General features: G+C 34.9%; 1 protein-coding gene across 7 annotated transcripts; it reads right to left on the bottom strand.

The window, feature by feature from the left end:
- Positions 1 to 6,297: 6,297 nt before the first annotated feature.
- On the bottom strand, positions 6,298 to 19,061 carry LOC107852024 (ethylene receptor). 7 transcript variants are annotated; one of them, XR_007057867.1, is made up of 11 exons: positions 18,873 to 19,061; positions 18,198 to 18,413; positions 16,991 to 17,938; positions 15,606 to 15,974; positions 14,698 to 14,964; positions 14,454 to 14,581; positions 14,068 to 14,265; positions 12,044 to 12,543; positions 11,177 to 11,307; positions 6,879 to 9,345; positions 6,298 to 6,782 (listed from the first exon to the last, which is right to left on the bottom strand). XR_007057867.1 is itself a non-coding variant. In XM_016697073.2 (8 exons), exons 3-8 carry the CDS (start codon positions 17,888 to 17,890, stop codon positions 12,189 to 12,191), a joined length of 2,217 nt encoding a protein of 738 aa, XP_016552559.1. In that variant the 5' UTR covers positions 17,891 to 17,938; positions 18,198 to 18,413; positions 18,873 to 19,061; the 3' UTR covers positions 11,725 to 12,188. The 7 variants fall into 7 exon arrangements, 2 of the variants coding, with proteins under 2 accessions (XP_016552559.1, XP_016552560.1); XR_007057868.1 differs by having other exon boundaries at positions 6,879 to 6,991; XR_001669246.2 differs by having other exon boundaries at positions 6,298 to 9,345.
- Positions 19,062 to 27,029: the final 7,968 nt, after the last annotated feature.

Genomic DNA, 27,029 nt, shown 5'->3' with positions numbered 1-27,029 from the left:
GTATTTGTCTGATTTTGCATATGTATTTATTAGTAATGCATATGTTTTTCTCAGTCATGCTTATAGATTAATGAATAATACATATGTATTTTACTAGATTTCAAAAGTATTTATGAATAATGAATATTTTTTTTTTCAAATACATAGCACATATGAATATGTATTTATGAAGAATACATTTATACTTTTTCAGTTTACATATTTATTTAGAGATAATACATCGAAACACCCCTAAACCTGTAGCCAAAACTTACTTTAGACCCTAAACTAATCGGGCAATTATATACCCCCTTAACAATTTTAAAGTGAATTTTTTACACCCCGAATTGCTGACGTGACAATTTTTTTTAAAATCTGCGCGTAAGTGGTTCAAAAAAACGTAGAAAAAAGTGGGGCCACCTTCAAAATTTTATAAATTATCTTTATATATATATATATAATGTAAAAGTAAGAAACCATTTCTTCTTCATCATCTTCGTTGCCCCTCCCTCCCGTTCTTCATCTTCTTCGTTGCCCCACCTCCCGTTCCCCTCACCCTCCTCCACCCTCCAACACATTATTTCTTTATATTTTTCATAACCCCTCACCCACCCCATTTCTTCATTGAGGCGAAGCCATGGAATGTTCCGTACAAGGTGAAATTAAATGTTTTGAGAAGTTTGTGAATTGAAGCTTTTATGTTTTTGAGTTAAAACATTGTGAATTTATGATACTTGATAAGCAATTTATGTCAAAATTGTCTCAAAGCTGACAACTTTATTGTTTTAAATGCATTTTTTCAAATTTCCCTCTACCCTAATTTATCCCCTTTCTCTACTCTGATTTTTGTCAATTACCGTACCCCTAAACCCGTCGTCTCTATGTGTGTGTGCTGTGTGGAATTGGGAGTCTGTGTGGGTGTTTATTTGCTGTGAGTGAGCAAAGAAAATTGGAGGCCCTCCTCTGTGAATGAAGAAGCTCTATATGTATATCTCAGTGTGTGCGTATTGTGAAGGGATGATGATGTGTGTACTTATGGTGTGTGATGTAGTGTCATGAGAGTGATGATGGAAGGAGTGGTGCTAATTCTCTTCTTTGTGTGTCTATATTATGAATTGAATTGTTGTTCATGATTGTTATCTAATGATATTAATGGAAAAAATAAAAAAATTAAAGGATAAGGCATTGGGGTTGGAAGGAGAGAAAGAGAGGAGAGGGGGAGGGGAGGGGGAATGGTCTGAGGAGAAGAAAAATGGGTGGGGTGGGGGGTTCGATGAAGAAGGAAAATGGTTGGGGGGGGGGGGGGGGGTCGAAGAAGAAGGAAATTACAATTTTTTTAAAATAAATATATAAAAATTGTATATGTGTGGGATTATTTTTTTTTTAAATTATAATTTCTTACGTGGCAATGACATGGCAATGACGTGGCTCAAATTGGGGCGAGTGTACTTCACTCTCCGCAGTGAGAGTGGTATAATTTTGTTAGGGGGGTAAAAAATTCACTTTAAAATTGTTAAGGGGGGTATATAATTGCCCGTTTAGTTTAGGATCTAAAGTAAGTTTGGGCTACAAGTTTAGGGGTGTTTCGATGTATTATCTTCTTATTTATTTATGACCAATTCATATGTATTTTTTCAAATATGCATATGGTTCACTTTTACAAAAAATACATATGTATTTAACAATAATGCATATTTATGTATGATTATCACATATTTATTATTGTAAAATATATATGTATTTTCAATCCTGATTATGTATTTAATATGTCGTTATATATTTTTTTCAGTTTCATATATTGATGCATATGTATTTATGAGTAATACATATGTTCTTTTTCAGTTTGTATATGTTCCAGATTCTTAAATTTATTTTTCAAATTATAAATATTTGTATGTGTAGTTTTCATTATCTTTAGGTTTAAATATGTTTATTGCAAAATAGTAGGTTGTATATGTATATTTCATGATTTATAATTTTAGGGGAAAGGACAAGAATAGCCACTCGACTAAAATAATTCCGGCCGAGTTGCCATTGATTTTTAAATTTCAAAATATAGCCATTTATGCGGTATAAAAGTGTATTAATGCGGTATAAAAGTGTATCAATGCAATATAAAATTATATCAATATGGTATAAAAGTGTATCTATTGGATATAGAAACTGCATGCGACGGACGGACCAAATGGCTAAAAACCGAAATTAAATTGGGCCGACTAGCTTCAATTGTCCAACTTTTACATAGGCTGGCCATTTCTCTTCAAAATGTTCAGCCCATGTCCTTTTTCCATAATTTTATATAGTTTGTGTTGTATTAATTGATTATATGATGTTATATGTCTTATACAATATGGATATTTCTGCAACTTCAGTAAAATATTGCAGCAAACTAACTATAACAAATTTAATAACATCAAACATTTGTCTTAAAATGTAGAATCACATAATTGTCAATGAAAAAATTCAACAATTATTTTTTGGTTGAAATACTATTCATCAACCTGTACTGATCATCAAATCTGCTGCAGAAGAATCCTACAACTAAAGTAGCAAAACTGTTGCAACAAAAATTGCAAATCAAACACCTTGACGACTTCTCCAAGTTCAGGAAAGCAACATCTTAAGATCATCAACGATAAATTACAAATACAAAATGATTATTTAAAATACAAGTGTGAATTATATAAAATATATATGATGGTGCAAACTATAAAATACAAATACAAACTTGAACTATAAACCGATATTCAATTTGAATGCATCTGCAGTTCAGATCTACATCAATATGAGAAGCAAATAGTGTGTAGAGTCGGTAATACGAAGCATTTATGCTCAACAATATAGCATTACTGATGTAATCTTCATATGTTGTTCATACGCCCATCTACCAGAGTGCTTAACCAAGAATAGGTATGCTTCTCATTGTCAATCTCCAGAACACTATAAAATATTTTTAAAAAAATTATTAAATATGTACTATATACAATAACTGAGAATATGTTTATTCAATATATATCAAATTCAAATTCAGATAAAATTCAAATTTAACATATAACAATTGTATTTCAATTTGCCAATTATGAAATAAAATTCAAACATAACGTATAACAATTGTATTTAAAATTTCAGTTATGCTCGAATAAAATTTAAATTTAACGTATAACAATTGTATTTCAGTTTTCAAATTATCAACTTTGAAATTGAAAAAAAAAAAATTGTACAAAACAATGTATACTAGAATTGATGAAATCCATATACGAACTCAAATTTTAATTCGACGATTGTAATCGCATTGTTGTTACAGGTAATTCAACAATGTCGAAATATAATTTTCATGAAATTCAAAAACATGAATCAAGCTTATTTATCGATACCTGTATTTGTAGCGTTTTCTTTTTTAATTTTTTTTTTCAAAAATTAGACGATCATTAATTTTTTTCTCGTTGCTCTGTTTTTTGAAAATGCCTTGTATTGCTGATTATGGATAAAGTTTTTTGAATTTTGAATAGTGATGTTGCTGTAAAATAAAGGCTGTGGTGGAAAAAGAGTCATATAAGGAAAATAAATCTGTATAATTAAGGTTCCATGAATTAAGGGACGATTTGTTCTATTTTTAACACTAACTGATTGGAGTTAAAATAGGAACTGATATTCAAATTTATATTTGTATTTTTATAGCAACAATTTACTTAAATACAAAATACATATTGCTATTTTTTGTAATTTTAAAACTGTCGCTATAAAAGTTATAATTAAGATTCTACCGTTGCTATTTTTAAAATTTATGAATTGAGCTAGGGACTAATTAGATATATAGAAAGTATAGTGTTATATTTTAGACTTCTTATGGTATTGTTGGTGTGGGCAATGAAAGTGATTGTAATATTCTATTGGTCAATTGCTCATCTTTGTGATAGCAATGCTGTTTTTTAAAATTCCTATATTTTTTTTCTCTTACCTATTCGAGACTTAGCTAATTCTACGATAAACTTGTACCTCCCACTGTTATATACATATACCTTGACTAATTAGGATACTTATTCTTATCTTTAATTTTTCATCAATATATCGAATTTGAGAGATTATCAATGTATTCGGTCATGATATTTTCTATCTGAATTAACACAATGAACCATGACCAATGGAAATGTTTATTTGCACTCACCAAGTACAAAAGTTGAAAAACAAAACCTTTATGAAAAAGACTGCATAAAATATCACTTATTTAATTTGTAGCAACTTTACTCTTTTTCTTGATTCTCTCAAGTAAAAGCTGGAAACAGGCCAATTTCCATTGAGTGCCAAAACAACATACACTGTATATGCTTACCTTAATATCAAAGAACTGTAGCATCAAATATCTATATGTACGGAGTCGTCTTTGTTCATATATTTTTTTTTTCTGGTTTTTCATTCGATGTCTGATATCCGCTTTGGAGGCCCAACTAATTCGGATCGCGCACTGTAGGATCAATTTTGGGGGTGACGCTCCCAACAAGATTTTATCCATACCCAGGACTCGAACCCGAAACCCGAAATTCTAATTAAGAACGGAGTAGTCCAACCTCTATACCACAGCTCATATTGATGCCTTTGTTCATATATTAGTTTATATATGTTCCTCAATATATTGGGTGTGACTTATATATACTAATTATATTAGCATGGACCTTTTTAATTCTATTAATTGGTGCATTTTAATATGTTATAGAAGGTGATTTATCTCATCTTTAGAATTACTATTTCGCTTGTTAAGTGTTAGGTGCTATTTTTTTTAAGTAATCTAATAGTGTAATTATTTGATACTATTAATGTATTAGGAGTAACATTAATAAAAGTTTAAATTGTATATACAACTAGTATAAGCAACTTTTACACCATCAATTCACCTACAAGGTTGAGGTTGAACCTTCAATTTCCATTCTCAAAAGCTAAATGATGCGATTAACCATTGGAAGTTAGTGGTGGTGATGGCTAGCAATAATAATTGTGGGTGCGAATTGAAAATGATATCGACTAATGGTTATTGAAGTTGTAGATAGTAGCTAATGGTACTAGTGATAGTTAGTGGTGGCAATTCATATAACTGTGATGGATGATAGTGATAACTAATGATAATGATTGACAATATATATATAGTGATTGCAATGATAATGTGGTGATGATTGTCAATAGAGTGATTATTGTGATAATGATGTTGGTGGTTATGATTGTAAATTACTAGCCAGTGCTAGTGACGACTGATTGTAGTGATTGATGCCGATACTGATGGTGATTGTAGTTGAGGATGGTGTTTGTGGAAGGGATAGTTGATAAGATGGTGGCGACGAGGGTTATTGCTAGATACTATTAGGTGATGATGATAGCAGTGAATTAAAAATGTCTAATTAAAATAATTTATTAAGATTTGAAGAGACTGATGATGTCTTAAACCTATATTAACTAAAAACGAAGTAGTATGGATAAAACTCTTCAACAAGAAGATAAATAATTCTATATTGTAAAAGAAACAAGTGTTGGCAATGAGGAATCAAATTGTCCGCCTTATCATTTGTGCCCCTTTCAGAATCCCCTTCTCTTTTGACTACAATCATTTCATAAATTATTAACTTTACCAATGTTTGGTAGCATATAATATAGAATAAATTATAAGGTAGTTGTTGAAACATATTCTTTAAGTTCCTTTTTGGTTCTTTTCCCCTCACATGTCGGTAAATATCAGGACTATACTTTTGGAACAACAACAATCAGGCAATTGTGTCGACATTATTAACTTTCTAAGTGGTTGTGCCTTCTCCAAGGTTAAAGATGTCAATTAAATATTTTTTAAAAAAGAAAAAACTTATAGTATATGTTTGTCATTTTTCATGTGTTTATTTCTTATATTTTTATTGCAGTGTATATAAGTATTTCAAGTATTATCTTAGTCTAGAATGTTTATCTCTCCTAGTGAAAGAAAGAATTCTTAGGTATTAGAATGGTGAACTAATCTCTTTTAAAAGATCATGAAGTCAATATTATTAAGTGGATGGTTCCATACATAATAATAATTTGGTACTAATCAAATTAAATAATTAAGTGGATGGTTCCATACATAATGGTAATAATTTGGTACTAATCAAATTAATTACATCGTAATGTAATATCCTTAATTTTATCCTTCTTTACCGACACCACTTTCCGACTAAAACGAAATGAAATTGTATTATTATGCAAGTTGGAATATGACAATCTGGTGCAACACAGGGTGTTAGAGACGAGAATATACCAGATTCAGAGAAAACTTCTGGTGAGAGACGAAGCTTCGAGAAGAGAGAATGGAGAAGAAAATATCTACCTCTCCATTATTGAATCATCTATCTTACAAATGTGGGTTCAGAGAATATATATATACATTACCCGAAAGTGAAAAAAGAACAAAACCAAATAATAAATAAGACATTGGGCCTTACACCGTATGCTCCATCATAGAAAATATATACACAAATGGAACTAGCCCACTCCGCTAATATCTATGTTTTTATCATGTATCTCAACACCCCCCTCAAGTTGAAGGGTGATAGAACGCCCAACTTGCGAAGATGAAAGTGATGAGTAGCACCAGGTAGGGCCTTAGTGAAGATATCAACCATTTGAGAAACACTTGGAGTGTGATGTAAACTGATCAGGCCAGCAACAAGTTTAGCCCGGACAAAGTGGCAATCCAACTCGATGTGCTTAGTGCGCTCATGGAAGACAGGATTCTTGGCAATATGAATAGCGGACCTGCTGTCACAGAACACTGAAACTGATAGAGAAGAGTGCTGGCCAAAGTCAGAAAGGAGGCGGGAAAGCCAAGTTAGTTCACCCACAACTTTACTTAATGATCGATACTCTGATTCAACAAATGAAAGGGATACCATGGGTTGCTTTTTGGACTTCCAGGTGAATAAACTTCCTCCAAGTAAAATACAAAATCCAGTGATGGAACGACGACTATCCGGGCAAGAAGCCCAATCACTGTCACAAAAGACTTGTAAAGAAAAGTCAGCAGAATTATTAAAGAATAAACCAAACCCAGGGGAACCTTTCAGGTAACGCAAAAGGTGTAATGCAGCCTGCATGTGAGACACACAAGGGCGCTGCAAATACTGACTCAAGTGTTGAACAACAAAAGATAGGTCAGGCCGAGTATGAGTCAAGAAATTCAACTTGCAAACCAGGCTATGATAATTCTCAGGCTGAGCTAAAGGGCCACCCATATCAACAGTCAGTTTTCGATGAAGGTCCAGAGGACAGACCACAGAAGAAGATACATCACAATAATAATCAGCAAGCAAATCATGAACAAACTTAATCTGATGTAGAAGAACACCAGAATCACAGTATAGAACCTCAATGCGCAAAAAATAATGCAGTAAACCCAAGTCCTTGATCTTAAATTGTTCATGTAAGAACAATTTGAGATCAACAATTTCTTTCAAATCAGTGCCAGTTAAAACAATATCATCAACATAGACAACCAATATGATAAGAGAATCACCAGATCCTTTAGTGAAAAGGGAGTAATCATTTAGAGAATGAGTATAATCCCTTGACTGGAGAGCATGGGACAACTTGGCATACCATTGACGGAATGCCTGCCGAAGTCCATAGAGGGATTTGTTAAGCTTGCAAACCATAGGGATAGAGGAATCAGAAACAGTAAGCCCAGAGGGAAGTTTCATGTAAACTTCTTCATCCAAATCCCTATGGAGAAAAGCATTGTTAACATCAAGTTGAAATAAAGACCAATGATTTTTAACCGCAACAGCCACAAGAGTTTTGATAGTAGACATTTTGACCACCGGGGAGAAGGTCTCATGAAAATCAACACACTCAACTTGAGTGTACCCCCGGACCACCAAACGGGCTTTATATCTTTCTAAAGAGCCATCAACCCTATATTTGATCTTGTAAACCCACTTACATCCAATAGGTTTCTTACTAGTAGGAAGGGGAACAATGGACCAAATATTGGTGGCTTCTAAGGCTGCAAATTCTTTCCTCATAGCATCTTGCCATTGAGGAAAAACAACTGCCTGAGGGTAACTCCGAGGTTCACATACAGGTTGCTGACTAGTCATAGAAGCATAAACATAATCTTGAAGATAACCTGGGGGATGGGACACTCTGGATGACCTCCTAGAAGGAGGAAAAGGAGTAGATACAGTGATTGACGGGACAAGAGTAGGGTCCAAAGAAACTAGAGAGGAGTGTATGACAGGGTCATCAAAAATAAAAGGAAGAATGACAGAGTGAGAGGAGAAGCAGGGGAAAGGAAAAGAAAGATGGTTTCATGAAAAATGACATCCCTAGAAATGAAACAAGTCTTTGAGAGAAGGTTGTAAACCTTGTAACCCTTCTTAGCAAACGGATAGCCAATAAAAACACAGGGAATAACACGTGGAGTCAATTTATCTCTATGAGGGATAAGGATGGTGAGTATCAAAAACATCCAAAAGATTTAAGATAAGAATAAGAGGAGGGTTTATGGTGAAGTAATTCAAAAAGGCTCTTGTGATTCAAGGTAGGTGAAGGGAAACAATTGATAAGATAAGTGGCAGTCAGAAGACAATCCCCCCAGAACCTAAGAGGTAGATGAGATTGAAAGAGCAAGGCTCTAGCAGTTTCTAGGAGGAACTTATGTTTTCATTCAACAACCCCATTCTATTGAGGAGAGCAAGAACAAGAAGTCTAATGAATGATGCCTTTGGAGGCAAAAAACTGAGATCCGGATAAAGAAGAACCAAGCTCTAAAGCATTATCACCACGAACTATTTTAACGTGAGAATGAAATTGAGTTTCTACTAAGGTGAGAAAAGCCTTAAGGAGATAAAAAACATTACTTTTAGCACCCATAAGACGAGTCCATGTTGCTCAAGAATAATCATCAACAATGGTGAGGAAATATCGAAAACCATCATAAGTTGGAGAGTGGTAAGGGCCCCAAGTATCTATATGAATCAGCTCAAAAGGAGAAGAAGATGTGGAAGTACTACCAGCAGCCTAGGTTGTCTAGTTAGGGGACAAATAGGGCAAGTGAAGGACTGCTTCTGTGAGAGAGTACCAGTAAGACTAGGAATACATTCATTTTAGAAAAAAAAGAGCATGACCAAGTCGATAATGCCACAAAACATCAGTTTTATTAACAGTAATGTCATTAATAGAAATACAAGGAACAAAAGAAGTATAAAATGGAACATTAGGGATTATAGGGGATACATCATAAATACAAGTTGAATTAAAGGAAAACAAAGGACCAGCTAGGGAAGTAGAGGAAGCGCAAAACTTGTAGAGTCCACAACCAAGTTTACCAAGTACCACTGGTTTCTTCAGAGAAGAGCCCTGTAATATGCAAATGGACTTCGTAAAATGCAATGTGAAATCATGAGCAACTAATTTAGACACAGAAATGAGATTATAATGGAAACTCGGGATATACAGAACATTGTGAAGGGTAAGATCAGGAAATAAAGTCAAGGATCCAATGTTAGTAACCTTTACTTTATAGCCATTAGGTAGAGAAACTAAGTAAGGAGTGGGAAGTGACTGAACGTTAAAAAGAAGAGACCGGTCAGAGGTCATGAGATCAGAGGCTCCAGAGTCTATAATCCAAATGGTTTTGTCTATTTTGGTCAGCAAACAAGAGTGAGACAGCTTACCAGCAAAGTTAGCAGATGCTAAAGATAGGCAGGCTGAAGTTATGTCAGGGAGTTGAGCTCTTTGCAGCAAAATCAATAGCTTAGAGTACTCCCCTTTGTTGAGACCAAGAATATTAGAAGGAAGGAGTTGTTCTGGATCAGAATTAGAGTCATCATTCCCACTATTAACCTTCTGGCCAGAATTGGTAAGCTCAACATGAGCAACTGTTCTTTTAGAAGGAGGCTTAGAGAACTTGAAGTTCGGAGGAAAGCTATGTAGCTTATAACATTTGTCAATGGTATGACCTGATTTCTTGCAATATTTGCAAACCAGTGAGAGGGTCCTTGGAGAGTCAAAATTCACTTTGGGAGGAACATAATGTCTTGAAACCCCAGCTTGGAAAGAAGCTGATTGTGTAGAAAGCTGAGAACCAGAAGATACAACCTTTTGTTTCTCATCAACTAGTAGAACACTATAAACAGTTCCAATGGAGGGAAGGGGTTTCATCATGAGAATATTGCTGCGCACTTGGATGTAAATATCATTGAGACCCATCAGAAATTGAAATACTTTTTGTTCATCATCGGATTTCTTAATACCCCCACAAGTGCATGCAACATTAGTATTGGCAGACAGGAAAGCAAGCTCATCCCAGAGTTGCTTAATTTTATTAAAGTAAGAGGCAATATCTAAAGGACCCTGAGATATATGAGCTAATTCTTTACGAAGCTCAAAAATCCGAACCCCATCGGCCTTACCATAACGTTCATCAAGTTCAACCCAGATATCCCTAGCATAGGTAGAAAATTCAACGCTACGAGCAATGTCCTTTGAGAGAGAATTAATCAACCAAGAAACTACAAGGTCATTGCATCGTTGCCATTGTCTAGCTAGGGGTGAAGAGTTAGGGAGTTTAGACGAAGAACCGTCTATGAAATCAAGTTTGTTACGAACAGATAAGGCAACCAAAATAGTCCGACGCCAACTCCCAAAACCAGTTCCATCAAATGGAATGGACACAAGAGAAGCACCCAACACATCAGAGGGATGAACATATAGAGGATGACAGGGATGGGTGTAATCTTCACTGTGAAACATGGTTCGACTAGTACCCGTGGAAGCCGAAGGATCCACAGATGTCGACATACTCAGCTATAGCAACCACAACAAGCAAACACAGTAGAAACTAGAGGGAGAGAAGGTTACCAACACCTTCACAACCGGAAGGAGACGGCCTTGTAATACCAAAAAATTACCGAAAAAAAAACGAATGTTGAGAAAACATTAGCGGAAATACCAACAGATCCACGAAGAGTCCGATCAAATCGTTGTAGCAACGCACAGAAAACACCGAAAAAACGGATGAAACCAAAGCGTTCAAGCTAAACCAGAGGTTACCGGAGTTCGCCGGATCGAAAAAATCACACACACAAAAAATCCAAATGATAAACCACAAGGGTAGGATCGGAAGAAAGCCAAGGAGTAGATCTACAAGGATCTAGGCTCTGATACCATGTTAGAGACGAGAATATACCAGATTCAAAGAAAACTTCAGGTGAGAGACGCAGCTTCGAGAAGAGAGAATGGAGAAGAAAAAATCTACTTCTCCATTATTGAATCATCTATCTTACAAATGTGGGTCCAGAGAACATATATATACATTACCTGAAAATGAAAAAAGAACAAACCAAATAATAAATAAAACATTGGGCCTTACACCGTATGAGCCATCATACAAAATATATACACAAGTGGAACTAGCCGACTCCGCTAATATCTATGTTTTTATCATGTATCTCAACACAGGGGCAAGGTGTTTCTGCTATTAGATCACTTAGACAATTGCCTAGACCCTCATAATCCTGAGGGCCTCATATTTTCGTATATAACTAGTTATATATATGCTATTAAAAAAAAAATTCTGAATTCTTCTATTAGCATAAAAAGAAAAACAACCTATATTTTTCGGGAAAAAAAGAAAAAGAGGGTTCAGTAGTTTTGCATGGAATCTTTCTTAGCATAAAAAGAGGAACAACTCATTACTAGGTAGAGTTTCACATGTAATTTTGAGTCTCAAAAAGCTATAAAAATAAATTACTATATATATAAAGTTAAGATCCCTCGTTAGAGTTTGACTTTAGATCTCCGACATGGTTGAGGCCCCCCCTCACAAAGGAGAGGGTGGGGGGTGGTGTTGCTCTAATTTTCAGGCCAAGGTGATGCATATCATAACAGTTTACAAACGTAACGTTGTCAATTATTTCCACCCTAAAGAAAGTACTAAACATGCTTTCTTCCAAGACTGAACTACTCCATATTCATAGACCTAGAACTGTCTACATTACACAAATCTATTGAGGATTAAATCATCGTAGAATTACTTTCTATAAGATATTTGAACCTGCAATTAGCATTTCGCGCCATCATCATGAACAACTCTTCGTTTTGCTCAAAGTCGAAAACTGTATTTACAGCGACATACACTTGCATTCTGAGAGCATGAGTCTTGACAAACACTTCTGGTCGTGCAAACACTTCCTCTTTCACTAGGATTGAAGAACAGCTCCGTGCTCTAAAAGCTCGGATAAAACACTTCGCATTTTGTCAACTGAAACAGGTTTCAGAATAACTCCATCCATACCAACCCTCATGCAGTTTTCTTTTGTCATTCGGTCAGTGCTCCCCGTTAGTGCCACAATAAGTGGCCTTTCGTGATGTATCCCAAATTTCTCATGTATACTGACAGCAACGTCATAACAGCTTATACCTGGTATACTCACGTCCATGAATACTGCTTTGTGTTCTGGACTAAGAACTCTCAAGCACTCATCACCAGAGCCAACAGTTGTTACATCGCACCCTAGGTGCACTAGCAGACTCTTGGTTACCATCCTGCTAAACCTACATGAGAAAGTTTCAAAACTTTATCAAATTAATCTCGTAACACATTATTAATCGTATAGATCATCTTCAAAAGATACTACATTAACCTAAGTAACTGAGTTGTCACTAGGACAAATTTGGGTAGTCAATTTGTAGCCACCAACAGTGAATGAGAATAAAGAAAAAAAGCAACAGGTATGGATACTCAGCAAAAAAGATAAAAAGAGAATCCTCCTTAGCTTTTTGTCCCGGTTCGTAGGTGTGAGAGGCTTGCTTTGGATGGTTTCAGGCGGGGTAGGGGTAGGCCGAAGAAATACTGGAGAAAGGTGATTAGGCGGGACATGGAGCATTTATAACTTACTAAGGACATGACCCTAGATAGGAAGATCTGGAGGACGCGAATTAGGATAGAAGGCTAGAGCCAGTTTGGGTCATTAGTGTAGGATTTTACTTGGTGGGTGTATTTTTTTATTATGCCATCTTGTTTCATGCTTTATTACGAATTTGTTTACTATTCTTTGTTTACTATTCCTTATGGGTGTTGTATCTATGTTATGTCATCTTGTTCCGTGCTTTATTACGTATTTGTTTATTATTCCTTGTCTTGAGCCGAGGGTCTATCGGAAACAACCTTTCTACTTCTTCGGAGGTAGTGGTATGAACTGCGTACATCTTACCCTTCCCAGACCCCACTATGTGGGAATACACTGGGTTTGTTGTTGTTGTTGAAGAATTCTCTGTACCTTGCTCTCACAGAAGTCAATGTCTAATACCTATTAATCCCTTCGTCATGAAGGGAATGGCAGAGTAGAAGAATCACTTGCATATACTTTTTCTTAATTCTTCAAATAAGTAAATTTGAAAACTACGGTCAACAAAAATATTCCGCTCCTCAAAGTATACTCTTCTAAGGAATGCGCTCCAAAGATAGAGGCTTGGGTTCCGATCTTCCTTTTTCCTTTGCTTTCTCCTCCTTTTTCTCAATACCTCCCTTCCTTTTTCCTCATTTTTTTAAACCTCCTTCAACTTTTCTTCTAGCATGATGAGACCTATAATGTACTTCTTATCGACTTTTGCTACCAACACGAGATGAAACTTCATGCATTCAATTACAGCAAATCAAGAAATAATTAACAAGCTAATGAGGCAAGCATGGAAGACCAAACTCGATCAGTTAGTGGAACCAGAATCAAATGATAATATTTTTGCAGGAAATAGTTGAAAGAACTTTCTAGGAGAAACAGCCTTTTGTTTTTACCGTCCCTACTTTTTACTTTCACTTCATCTAGATTATACTCCTAATATAACTAAGTTTAGCACACATTCCACCTCACATGAAGTTATTACTCCAAATTTCATAGACATTTTTTAGAGGGTCAGGGTCCTTGTTCCAAAGTGATATCCACAATTACCACTTTTTTCAGCTTGTACATGTTCCGTCTTGTGTAAAATGGACCAACACATAGAAGAACAAGAATCATTGGCCAGAAAATGCAGGACAAATAGGAGGTCTAAAGAAAAAGAGGTAGTATGAGCACTTACCCATTATCATCCATAACCAAGACCTTTAGTCCTTGAAAAGTCATCTGCATGTGATTTGCAGGTAACATGTTCATAAAGGGAAGCTTAGACTCATTTAAGCGACCAGGAATGCCAAGTTTAACAACAACGATAGCAGTAGACCCCTTCCCGAGGCCTTCACTTTCAATCCAAATGTGTCCCTCCATAAGATTAACAAACCTGATTCAGGCCGGTGGAAACGATACATCAGATAAATAATCACTGCTGTAAGTGTCTCCACATCCAATGAACAAATTTTCGAAGGAATGTGCATCAGTCAAAAAATATTATTTTAATCTTGAGCAGTTCTCAGTTATCATATCAAACTGAAAACTTCTTTCAAAGTAAACGCCAGTGAAATGAGATACCTCTTACAAATAGCAAGGCCAAGTCCCGTGCCACCAGAATTTTTAGTTACTAATGCCTGGTTTTGCGCAAATTTAGAGAACAACTTGGGGATATCCAGAGGATTAATGCCCGATCCTGTATCTTTTACCTAAATTACAGGGAAAAAATAGCAGTAAAATCACTACACAAAAAAGAATTACAGAGAAACTACAATTTACACTGGAAATTTAAATATCAAGCATGAAAATACATCTATAAACATACCTGTATGCGTAAATAAAAGTGATTCTCACTTTGCACGGGAAAAAACTCGGGAGCTCTAGGATCTATTAAAGAATGTGATTTTGCAGCAACAGCAGAAATTGAGACACTGCCTTCTTTTGAGAATTTTACAGCATTTCCAACAACATTTAAAAGAATTTGCATAAGCCGTTTTTCATCTCCAATAGCAACTTCCGGCAAATCCGAAGACAAACTAAGCGTGACAAACAGCTTTTTCACAGATGCAATAGGCTTGATTAAGTTAAGGACCTAAAACAATGAACGGACACCTGAATCAGTGAATAGTTTCCAGTAGGCTGCCATAATACAGCAACAACATACCTAGTGTAATTCCACAAAGTGGGGTCTGGGGAGGGTAGAATGTACGCAGTAAGTATTAGAGGCTGCCATAATCGCTTAAAAAAAAAAAAGTAAGCATCCAATATGACCCATTTTATATGGGTTGGATAACTGACCATTTAAAAATGGATGAACTGTGGATATTATCTATATTTTCCCGTAAAGATGGACAATATATATAGCCATATTATCAATACCCATTATCTGCTTCTTATTTTTCAAGAGTTCTTACCATCTGGGTGTGTAAGCTTATTTTGGCTTTTAGCATGTGTTCTCGCCTGACTATTCCTAAAACCTTGGATAATATGCACATCCATATTATCTCGGTTAACCCATTTTCTATCCGTGCTAAATATGGATGGGACAGATATTTTGTCTGTTTTTGTTTTAACCCTTTTTCAACCAGCCCATATCCGATCCGACCCACCTGTCTGCAGCTCCTACTTTCCAGCATAACATGAAAGTAAAAGCTTTAACAGATTTAGAACATCTTTCATGGTCTTTTTTTACATCTAGAACTTTAAGTTTTTATTAAAAAAAACTAGGCCTACCTCTCTGAAGAGAGCATGAAGATTGAAAGTCCCAACGTCAAGTTGAAGGCTTCCATCATCTAGCCTTGAAAGATCCAAGACATCATTGATAATTGTTGCTAAAAGGTTGCTGCTCTTAAGGATTGTTTCCAGCATCAGACGCTGCTCTGGTGTCAGCTTACTTTCTTGCAGCAAAGATGAAAGTGCAATTATTGCATGCATGGGAGTTCTCATTTCGTGATTCATAACAGCCAGGAAATCATTACGCGCACGAACAGCTGTTTCTGCTTCTCTTCTTGCCAGATCAAGAGCCACATTCTGCTCCATAAGAAGATCTCGAGCCCTCATTGATTCCTCCAAGATGGCAGCATGGGAGAGAGCAACAGCTACCTGAATTGACAACAAATACAGAAAAAGGTCACTCCATCTGGTCACACATTCAAATCCCACAGACATGATCTGCTTTCAATTGAGCCGTAGTTGATTGATTAGTCATAGTCTACTAATTATCCACTTCAATGAGGAACTGCAATCAATCATAGTCTACTAATTATCCACTTCAATGAGGAAACTGCAATCACTCCACAAATTTCTGTTCTATCAAGGAAATTCACAGCTAAAATGTTATGGATTTCAATTTCCACTAAGTAGCTTATTTTCTTGCAATACTAGGAAAAATGGGGTGCCGGACAAAAACTGAGGGATGGAAGACTGCTCCTTCAGAAAAAAACTACTACTTTTTCTGAAGAAACCTCAACAGTAGAATCCTTTTAGAGTACTGGTGGAAGCAAAACCAAAGGAGAGGTAAAGTCTCGTTCATACTCTCCCCAGCCACTCTCTCTCCCCCTGTGGACAGAAGTCGTAAAGACTGAAAAGACAATTATGTGAACAACCCACACGACGCAGGCATCTATCCAGCAAAAAGCAATCAACGAAAGCATAAATCAGAAAACCACAGCATCATAATTTAGCAGTTAATTCTGGTTGGATTCCATCAGATACTGAATTGTCAGATTTTGAAGTCCGGCTTCATTGACACAGTAACGAGAACATACCTAGGGTAATCCCAAAACTGGGGTGTGAGGAGGGTAGGATGTACACAGACCTTACCCCTACCTTTGTAGGGTAGAGAGGCTGCTACCGATAGACCCTCGGACATGGATGATATTCAACATGCTCAGACCAGATTAAAAATTCAGTCAAACATTTATCAAATGATCTGAATCAAGAGGAGTAATTTTGATGAAGATAATTAGTGCAGATGAAACTTCCTCAATATAATAGTCTCATTAAGATTGGTTCTGCAGTGGCTCTTATAATGATCATGTAATATCTAGCATTTGAAGATCATTGTCGTAAAAAGCTGAAGCTATCAGATATTATATCACGTATAGGAAAATTCAAACCTGATCAGCTACCACTTCAACAAGCTCCAATTCATGGACATGCCATTTTCTTGCACTATCTGAAGGAAGCATCAAAACCATCAAAGCATAGCGCTTCGTCGAAAGTTCAGGCCAGTCATTAATCTGAAAATTTGAGAGATGCAGAAGTGGGACTCTAACAGCAACCACCTCACCTGGCATGTACTTCCCGGCAGGTCGAAGCCTTGCAATGGGAGAATTTGGTGAAATTTTAACAGCACGATTTGTAATGAAAACTTGATTAATTACAGGAAGTTGTATAGGTACTGTAAATCCAACTGGATTTTGATGATGTAGAGTGTAAGAAAGTTGAAGCTCCAGTCCAGTTCGAGTTGGCATCCACAAAGCACACTCTTCCAGTGCCAATGCTTTTCCAAGTTCAATAAGTGTAGTCTTCAAAATAGTATGTCTATCCAGAGTACTTCTAATTTCATGTGTTAGCATTCTAACATATCTACCCGTCTCCTCCTGTGTCCGAATAAGACCCATTTCACGATCAAGCTCTGCCGCTTTATTTTTCAAGAATAGCTCCCTAGTTTTGACGCTTAATAGATCCGGAATAATGTGCACAAGCATGAGAGCAGTTGCACATGATACAACAGCAGTGAAGACCTTTGAGATAGTCATCACTAATGCCACAGTCTTTGTATGAGCAGTAGATGTCCACAAGTTGATAAGATGTGTTGCTCCACAAAGAACTATGAAAGCACCAAACTGCACGAGCACCCATCGATAAGGAAAGACAGCTGATTTCTGGACAAAGTATACCAACTCGACTGGGATGGAGAAATAAGCAACTGCTATGAAAAAATCGGAAATGTACTGATACTTCATTAACAACTCATCCGCGGGCAATTGTGGATCAAAGCAGTTACAATCCATGATGGACAATCACCTCAATGAATCGCTCTCTCTATCTTATCAACATCACTGCAGCACAAGGACAAAAAATCATGAAAAGAAAGAATTTATCCCTCTGAAGATAAAAATAATCCAGAAGAATACTAATACAGCAGCTAAGTTAGTTTCAAAACTTAGTGGCAGTAGCTCCAAAAGCAATATTACCTACTGCTCGTACGTATATTTTACTACGAAAGAAAAAGAACATTAACTAATACGTATATATATGAAAGAGCAAGAAAATATGCAGGATGGACTCCTGCAACAAATTGTGTTTACAACAACATACCCAGTGTAATCCTAGGTCTGGAGAGGGAAGAGCGTACGTAGACCTTACTCCTACCTCGTGGAGATAGAGAGATTGTTTCCAAGAGACCCTCAGCTCAAGCAAAACATAACACGATAGTTACCAAGTTATATCTGATGACCACAAACAGAGTATACATCATACAGTGAGACTCTCCTTTCCGTAGTTTTCACAAATGATGAGACTGTATCCGATAACCTGATTAACCATAATTACAAATACTATCGTTATTTTAATAAGTATATAACATGTAATTATCATAACACAAGTGCAAAATATAGACTGTCAATCCATTTTTAAAATCTTCAACTATCTTCTCCCACTAAAATTGGAGCCTATTTAGGTCTTCGGATAGCTGATTTTGCTTTGTAAAATGAGGTTAGGATAATCAGATCATGTGCAAAACGAATCAATTTAATCTTACTCCCATTCAAAAAACTGAAAACTCAAAATTCAGTCTTTAAAATTAACAGACGGGAAAAAAAAAACGAATGAAACCAAACAACTCAGCAAGAAAATTACTGTACTTTATTAGCCTCAAAACAGTGAGAATTTCAATATTTAGCACATCAAAAAACAGAGGATTGCAAAGATAACTTCAAATATAAGCCACAAGTATGGAAAGAGAGGAGGAAATTGAGATGGAAAAAAACTTACAGAGTTGCCGATCGCCGGAGAGGAGAGAGAATAAATGAAAGTGTCGCCGTTTAAGCAGAGTTAGCTACAGAGTCATCTGTTTGTCATCACTTATCCTCCATTAAAGACCAACCCTTTTGATTCCGTGGCCGTGAGTGCTAACTTTGGTCTATTTGTGTGACATCATATAATGAATCACTTTTATGGTTATGCATGTTTCATTAATGTCAATAACCATGTAATAATATTTGAGTTTAACTTCTTCTACCGTTGCTCTACAAAATATTCTATATTAACTTGATTTATTATTACAGATTATTTAATTATGTATATAATTTTTTTTTTTAAAAAAAATTAGATAACCTGCAATAGCAAGTGTAGAATACAAAACTTAAATATTTTATCTCTTACTCAATAAAGTTTAAGTTCTCTCCACCGTCAGTACATAAAATACTTGATTTGCTATTGCGGGTTATCTAATTATTTATATAAAAATAAATAAATAACTTGCAATAACAAGTCAAGTTTATCTGATAATGTAGAATATTTTATACGCTAATTATGCACAAAACTTAAATTTATGTATGTTGTTTTTACTCTTGGAGAGATACTTCAAAAAGAAAATGAGGTGCTTTGTTTTTAACTCCCTTTTTAAATAATATTTTAATTTTAATTTTTTATGTGACATTTAAAATCATAAGATTAAAGAATATTTTGAGATACTTGAAATAACTTTAATTTAAAATCACCAAAAAAAATTAAGATTAAAGTTAAAACATGTATTTGGTTAAATGCATGTACTCAGATAAGGGGGAAATTGTGCTGAATTCGCCTGAAAATATAATTCTACTTAGGAATATGAGAAAATACATCAAATTCCCCCTCAACTTGTAGTCAAAACTTACTTTAGACGATAAATTAATCGGATAATTATTTACCCCTTAACAACTTTAAAGTAAATTAATTTCAATCTTTACGACTGACGTGGCAAAAAAGAAAACGCATGAGTTTTATTTTTTTAAAAAAAGAGCCCACTTTTTCTTTATATATATATATATATATATATATATATATATATATATATATATAAAATCAAGAAAAAGGCAAGAAAATCCAACTTCATCTTCTTCCTAACACACCCTTGCCCCACCCCACTCCCCAACACCTCATTTTTTCATCTTCTTCGAACTCCCACACCCATTTTTTTGTGTATTGGTGTGTTTCTTTCTTATCATTTTTACTTGTGGAAGATTGATTTTGAATTTGAATTCATTGAGGTCTTTAATGGTGGTGTTTCTTTGGTTGTTTTATTCTTTGACAAAGAAGAGTTGGTTTTGGATAAGATCTGAGGAGGTTTTTTTAATTGTAGGGGAAATGATTTTGGTTGAATTTGAGTATTTGATGGAAATGGAATTGAGTTTTTTCAATTGGGATTTTAGTACAAGTTTCTCTTCCCAATTTTGGAAGAACTTGAAAGTAAAGTGAAGATTAGTTTTCTTCTTCACAATTTTGTCAAAAGAAAAAAAACAGAGAAGGCAAATGCTATTATTGCTTTTATTTTTTCATATCGAATTATGCAATTTTATTTGTGTTTTGAATTTAAAATTTTGTGTATTAATTTATTTTTGAGATCATGTATTTGTATTTAGTCCGTTGTTTGATTTGCTCAAATTAATTCAAGTCAACTTTTCATTTGATGAAGAAAAAAGAATTCACTGAACAACTTGCAATAATGGAGAAAAAAACTCATTGAAAAACTTGCAACAATGAAAAAAAAAAGGGACGGGTTTGGGGGGGAGGGGGGCGGAGAAGTTGGGTGGAATCGTATATCCAAGAAAGGAAGAGAAAGGGGGGTGTGGGCGGCTGATGAAGAAGAAGGGGAGGTCTATTTTCTTTTTTTTTTTATATATATATATTTTAAATATTTAAATAATATATATATATATATATAAATAGTACATATATATTTTTTAAAAAATATATATGTAAAAAGTATGTGTGTGGGATTACTTTTTTAAAAAAATTATAATATCTTACGTGGCAATGACATGACACTGATGTGGCATTGATTTGGCATGACATGACGCGTGTGTAGTGCACTCTTCGTTGTGAGAGTGGGATTTTGATTTTGAGATTGAAATAAATTTACTTTAAAGTTGTTAAGAGGGATAAATAATTGTCCGATTAGTTTAGGGTATAAAGTAAGTTTTAGCTATAATTTGAGGAGGGATTTGATGTATTTTCTCAAATATAATTCATGTGTCATACATGAATTACATACATATTATTCGTGTGGTCAACTATTTAGATTAATTCTTCATTGAATTATAGAGAGTATCTTCAGTTCATCCTTTTCAGGAAGCAGTTTTATGCCAATTGTTTCAATTCAATCTGGGTTCTTGTCCATATATGATATGGTCTCTGATGACATACACTGAAACTAGTATCGTCCAGTAATTCTTGCGTAACTTTGAAACTTTTTCTTGAGAATGATGAAATCACATATTTGGTCGCTTGATTGAAAATATTTACAATTGCTAGTCAATATATATAGGAAAAATAACACAAATTTCAACAGTTTGGAGCATAATTACAGAAAATTTTGACGTTTTACGCAATTTTTGAAAATTCTAATTTTAGGTCTGTCAAGATACATAATTAACTTATGATACATCCGATGAAGATATATGTTTTCCTTTGTAAAGATACTTAATTAGGTCCCATTTGGCCATGAAAATCATAATTTTCTGGAGTTGGCCGTTGGAGTTGGAGTCGGAGTCGTGTTTGCCCGTAATTACCTTTTTGATTGACCTAGTACTAATTAACATTATTTAGAAAAATTCTAACGAACTATTGCCCGTAATTACCTTTTTGATTGACCTAAGTACTAATTAACATTATTTAGAAAAATTATAACGAACTAATTATGTAGTTAAATAATAAAAATCGTCTTAATCCTATTCAGTGGTGAAATATCAAAAAAAAGTTATCAGCTACAACCTACAAGGTAATGAAGTTCTTATATATTGTTGGACGTTAGAGCATAAAATTTCAATGCAACAATAACAACAACATAATCAATTGCATAAGTAGAATCTACGGAGAATGATGGGTGAGGGGTACAAAAACTTTATCTTAGAAGGTAGAGGTAGACCTTTTTCTTTGATAGCCATGGTATTCGGGTCAGTTTGCTCGCACCTCGACTAATTTCATGGGATACTTGCCGCCTCCACCAGCAACTTTTGATAGTCGTGGTGTTCGGGCCAACTTGCACGCACCTCGACTGCTAGAAGTTAGAACAATAATGATAATTTTACAAGAAATTCTTGAAGATAATTGGAGTCTCTCTCACGAGAAAACGGAAGAAGTAGTAACAACTCTATCTTCGGAATTCAACTAAGCCACAAAACAAGTAGCATTCAAGAATGTTGCTCTTCTATTCTTGAATGGTGATTTCACCAATTGATCAATATCTCTCAAATATTTTTGAAGGGGATAGTATTTTTTGAGTGCTTATCTTTCCAAAAAAAAAAAAAAGAAACACTATTTATAGGATAAAAGTTTCATGCAAGAGAAAAGTATTAATTAATTAATAGTTAATAGGTTCATGAATACTTTAAAACAAAAGGTAACTTTCTTTCAAGAACGTAAAACGTAAGAATTAAAGAAGAATGAATTTTTCAACTTCATGTTCTTTGTAACTCAAAACTTTTAACTGATGCATTTGTTTCAAAACTAATTGAAACATAACTCCAAAAATCTTTAACCAATGTATTTGTTTCAAAATTTATTGAAACACGATCTATAACAATAACAATCCCCCACTTGTTTCAAGAAATTTTATCTTTAAAAATAAAATTCATTTGATACATCAATCTAGCAACATGCATCGATAATGGTCTTTTGGACTCGAACCATTAGCTAGTGAAGACTTTCTAAATCATTGATTACTTATGTAACACCCCGTAACATCCTCGACTTAACACCCAGTAGGTCACCACGATTGCACCGCGTCACGTGCCTATGGCGATGAGGTTGTTGGCGCGTCGCGGTGGGCTTTAAAGCGGGTTTCAGTTGCGAATTTTAATTTCGAAGGGCATTTTTGAATTTTCTCCATAACCCCAAATCGTGATAACAGCTGATTAAATCGTCATTAGGGAATTATATGCCCAAAATTACTCAGTTTCTCTCAAGAACATAACCCTAACTCTTTCTCCAAGATCAGTAATCCAACCTCTAGGCTCAAGATTTTCAAGAAGAGAGTCAAGACTAGGGTTCCATTCTTAGAACTAAGTAACCTAAGGTATGTGGGACTATCCTTAAACTACATGGGCATGTATTTTTATCGTTTTTATCAAGTATAAGGATTTATAATCATGTTTTAAATTAAGGGTTTTGAATATTATTTTGAAAAGCATGCTATGAAATCGTTTTGATGAAAGTATATATATTGTGTTGAACTCTTTTTCGTAGAAATCTAATTATATCCCCTTTATGTTTACACGTTTATTATTTTGGAAGATTTAATTGAGAGTATGAATAATAAATTTCCTCTTTTATTACAAATTGTAGTGTCTATTAGTATTGTGAGTGATTGAGTGATTTTGAATGCATGAACTAAGGTTTGAAAGTGAGTATCCTGACATCTTGGTGTTTAACATGGTTTATGATATGATGAGAGGGAGTTTTCTTTCCATAACTAAGCTTTTTGCATTAAAAAGAAAAGTTGCATGTGATTAAACAATTATCATGGCCACCACTTGTTTTGAATCTTGCGAAAAGAGAGTAATTGCATAAGATTTTATGTGATTTCATAATGAGAACTTTATTGTGATGTTATAAATCTTTGGGTGGTCATTTGCATGTTTTAAATGAGATGGATTGTCAAGTTAATATGTTATGAACGACTTGCAAGTCAGGGTATGACGATACTTGGTAATGACATGCCCTTAACAGAATAAGTATTGAGTGTTTTGAAAGTTTAAGCATGATTTCGAAAAATTAAAAGTTGGGCTTAAGAGAGCTAGTGGGTTAACTGAAGAAGGTGTTTGAGTGTAAGGGCTCATCGCTGAAAAACCATAGTTGTCGATGTGGGTATTATCCTGAAAGGGGGATAATGTGGACGTCATGTAAGGGTGATGCCACGGTATACCTGTAAGGAGGTGTACCGATTTATTAAAACTCCAATCCTTACGGCACACTTGGATTGAAGGCTTGGCCTCCGAGTCAAGGGAGGATTTCATATATCCCATGAAATTACAGATTTGCAGGGTGTATTGACTAGCTTAGAAGAATAACAAATTGTTGAGTCATGATCACAAGAAAGTATTGTAAAACTCTAAATTATGCTCATGTGTTTTACTTACCTTATGTGTAATGTTTTATGAAATGGTCTCATCTATCTTGTATAATAAAAATGATATTTTTGGTTATTTTACATACCAGTACAATTGTATTGACCCCCTATATTTCAGGATCTGAGGCACAGTCCCGGGGTCCCGCTAAGCAGTAGATTGACTTGTCAAGAGTGTGCAGTTGGTGAGCCTCCCTTTTTTCGGAAGGTCTTGATTTTCATTTGATTTTAGTTTATGGTCCTACTGGGGGCCTTGTCCCAGTTTCAGACAGAAGTTGTTTTCATGTTGTTAGAGATTTCGCAGACTGGTGTTATGTGTTTTGAATATTTATGAACTTATATTCGCATTATTTAGTTGAAGTAAAAGAATGACCATGTTTTCATTTTGTCATGTCTTTCGTATTTCCTTTCAGTATATAAATTGTGTATATGATTACCAGTTAGAGAAGAAGGGTTCTCGAGCCTTCAAGGTCCGGAATGTCCATCACGGTCAGGGCTTCGGTTCGGGTTGTGTCAACTTAGTGAACAAATCTTGAACTAAGTGGTTCATTGAATGAAATAGAAAAATACTCCACGCATATTACTATGTTCCGGTGAAAATCAAAGTCCTTTGACACATTACGACCATGTGTCCTGAATCCTTTTAGCTAAGTGCTTTAAGATTTTCCTGGTAAAATCTTATTGAGGCGGCCTCTACTTCGCACTTAGTGTGGTGAATTTATCAAGAGTAACTTTGCATACTCCGACTAAATAGTTTATGAATTTCACTAAGAGAAATTAATCTTATCCTCCTTTACAACAAAGTATCAGTAAATCTATCAAGAGTGTTCCTACATACTCCAACTGAAATCGTTGTATAGACTTATTAAGAGGATATAATCTCATTCTTCTCTTTTGTAGGAATACTGTCAAATCTATCAAGAGTATTATCGTTTACTTCAACTGGGATCAATCTTATAGATTTGTTAAGAGAAAAAATCTCAACTTATGCACATCTACCCACTCTCTAGAAAAAAAATAATTTTATTGATGTGCCTCACAATTGTAACTTTACTTGTTTTTTCCTTTGAACCCAAGATTACATCATTAAGTAGGGTTTTCATAAAGTACAATAAATCTACAACTGACTTTATTCCCATCCCATTGCAAGTTTGTACCACCAATTCCTTGGCTAACCCTTTAGACAAAGAATCTGCTAAATTGAGTTTGAACTTCACATATTGAAGCGATATTATGCCATCCTCCAATAATCTTCTCACATGATTGTATTTGATATGAACTTGTCTTGACTTGCCATTGTAAATATCACTTAAAGCCCGAAATATAGCAGCTTTGTTATCACAATAAATAGTCAAAGGTGGTATTGGTTTACCCCATAATGGAATATCTATCAGCATACTCCGCAGTCAATCAGCTTCTTCTCCAGCAGAAGACATAGCAATAAATTCTGACTCCATTATTGAGTGAGTAATACATGTCTGCTTCTTTGATCTCCAAGATATTGCTGCTCCAGCTAAAGTGAAAATCCAAGCAGTAATAAATTTAGAGTCATTCGGATTAGAGTTCCAAGTAGCATCACTATCGCCTTTAAGAACTGTTGAAAAGGTAGAATAATGCAGGCCAACATTAATTGTACTCTTCAGATACCTTAAAACATGAATTAAGGCATTTCAATGCTCAACTTCAGGGCTACCAGTAAACTTGCTCAAAGTTCCTACTGCATAACCACTATCTGACCTGGTACAATGCATGACATACATAAAACTCCCAATAATTTAAAAATATGTCAATTGATCAAGAATATCACCAGAGTTTCGCACTAGTTTGATGCTAGGATCAAATGGTGTAGGAGCAGGCTTGTCATTAAAATGACCAAACCCCTTTAGAACCTTCTCAATATAACTTGATTGAGTAAGAGTCAAACCACTTGCCGATCTTATAATTTTGATGCTTAAAATTACATCAGCTTCTCCAAGATCTTTCATTTCAAACTAAGAAGTAAGAAAATGTTTTGTTTCTTTGACTCTTTCGATATCAGTTTCAAAGATCAACATGTCATCTACATAAAGACATATTATAATCCCAGAATTTTCTTGAAATTTACTAAATATGCTGATATCTCCACCATTGATTAAGTAGCCATTCAAAATTATAACTTTTTTAAATTTCTCATGCCATTGCTTTGGAGCTTGTTTCAATCCATAAAGAGATTTAAGAAGCTTATAAATTTTACATTCTTGACCAGGAATGACAAATCCTTATGGTTGTTTCATGTAGACTTTTTCGCCTAAATCTCCATTCAGGAATGCAGCCTTTACATCCATATGATGAATCACAAGATCATGAATTGTTACTAGAGCAATCATGAGACGAATAGAGGTCATCAAAGCTACAGGTGCAAAAGTATCAAAATTATCAATATCTTTCAATTGAGTAAAGCCTTTAGCTACCAAGTGGGATCTGTAATTATCTAAAGTACCATCGAATTTTAAGTTTCTTCCTAAAAATCCATCGGCAATAAATTGATTTACATCCAAGAGGAAGATCTGATAATATCCATGTATTATTAGAATGTATAGAATGCATTTCATCATCAATGGCTTCACGCTAAAAAGAAGCATCATGTGAAGACATAGCTTCAGCATAACTTTCAGGGGGGTTTGGGCCACAGGTGACAAAAGAGTTTTAAAATGAGGTGTAGGCGACACAATTCTTAATAATTGAGTAGATGTGACAATTACTTAATTATGGTTTAAGAAAGTTTTAAAAATTTTAAAATAACCCACAAGTTTTTAAATTTACACTTTGATCCAAATGGTAGTTAA

The sequence above is a fragment of the Capsicum annuum genome, chromosome 7 (genome assembly GCF_002878395.1).
Source record: "Capsicum annuum cultivar UCD-10X-F1 chromosome 7, UCD10Xv1.1, whole genome shotgun sequence".
NCBI classification, from domain to species: Eukaryota; Viridiplantae; Streptophyta; class Magnoliopsida; order Solanales; family Solanaceae; genus Capsicum; species Capsicum annuum.
Note: the sequence above shows the minus strand (reverse complement) of the source record. Positions and strands in the feature narration are given on the sequence as shown.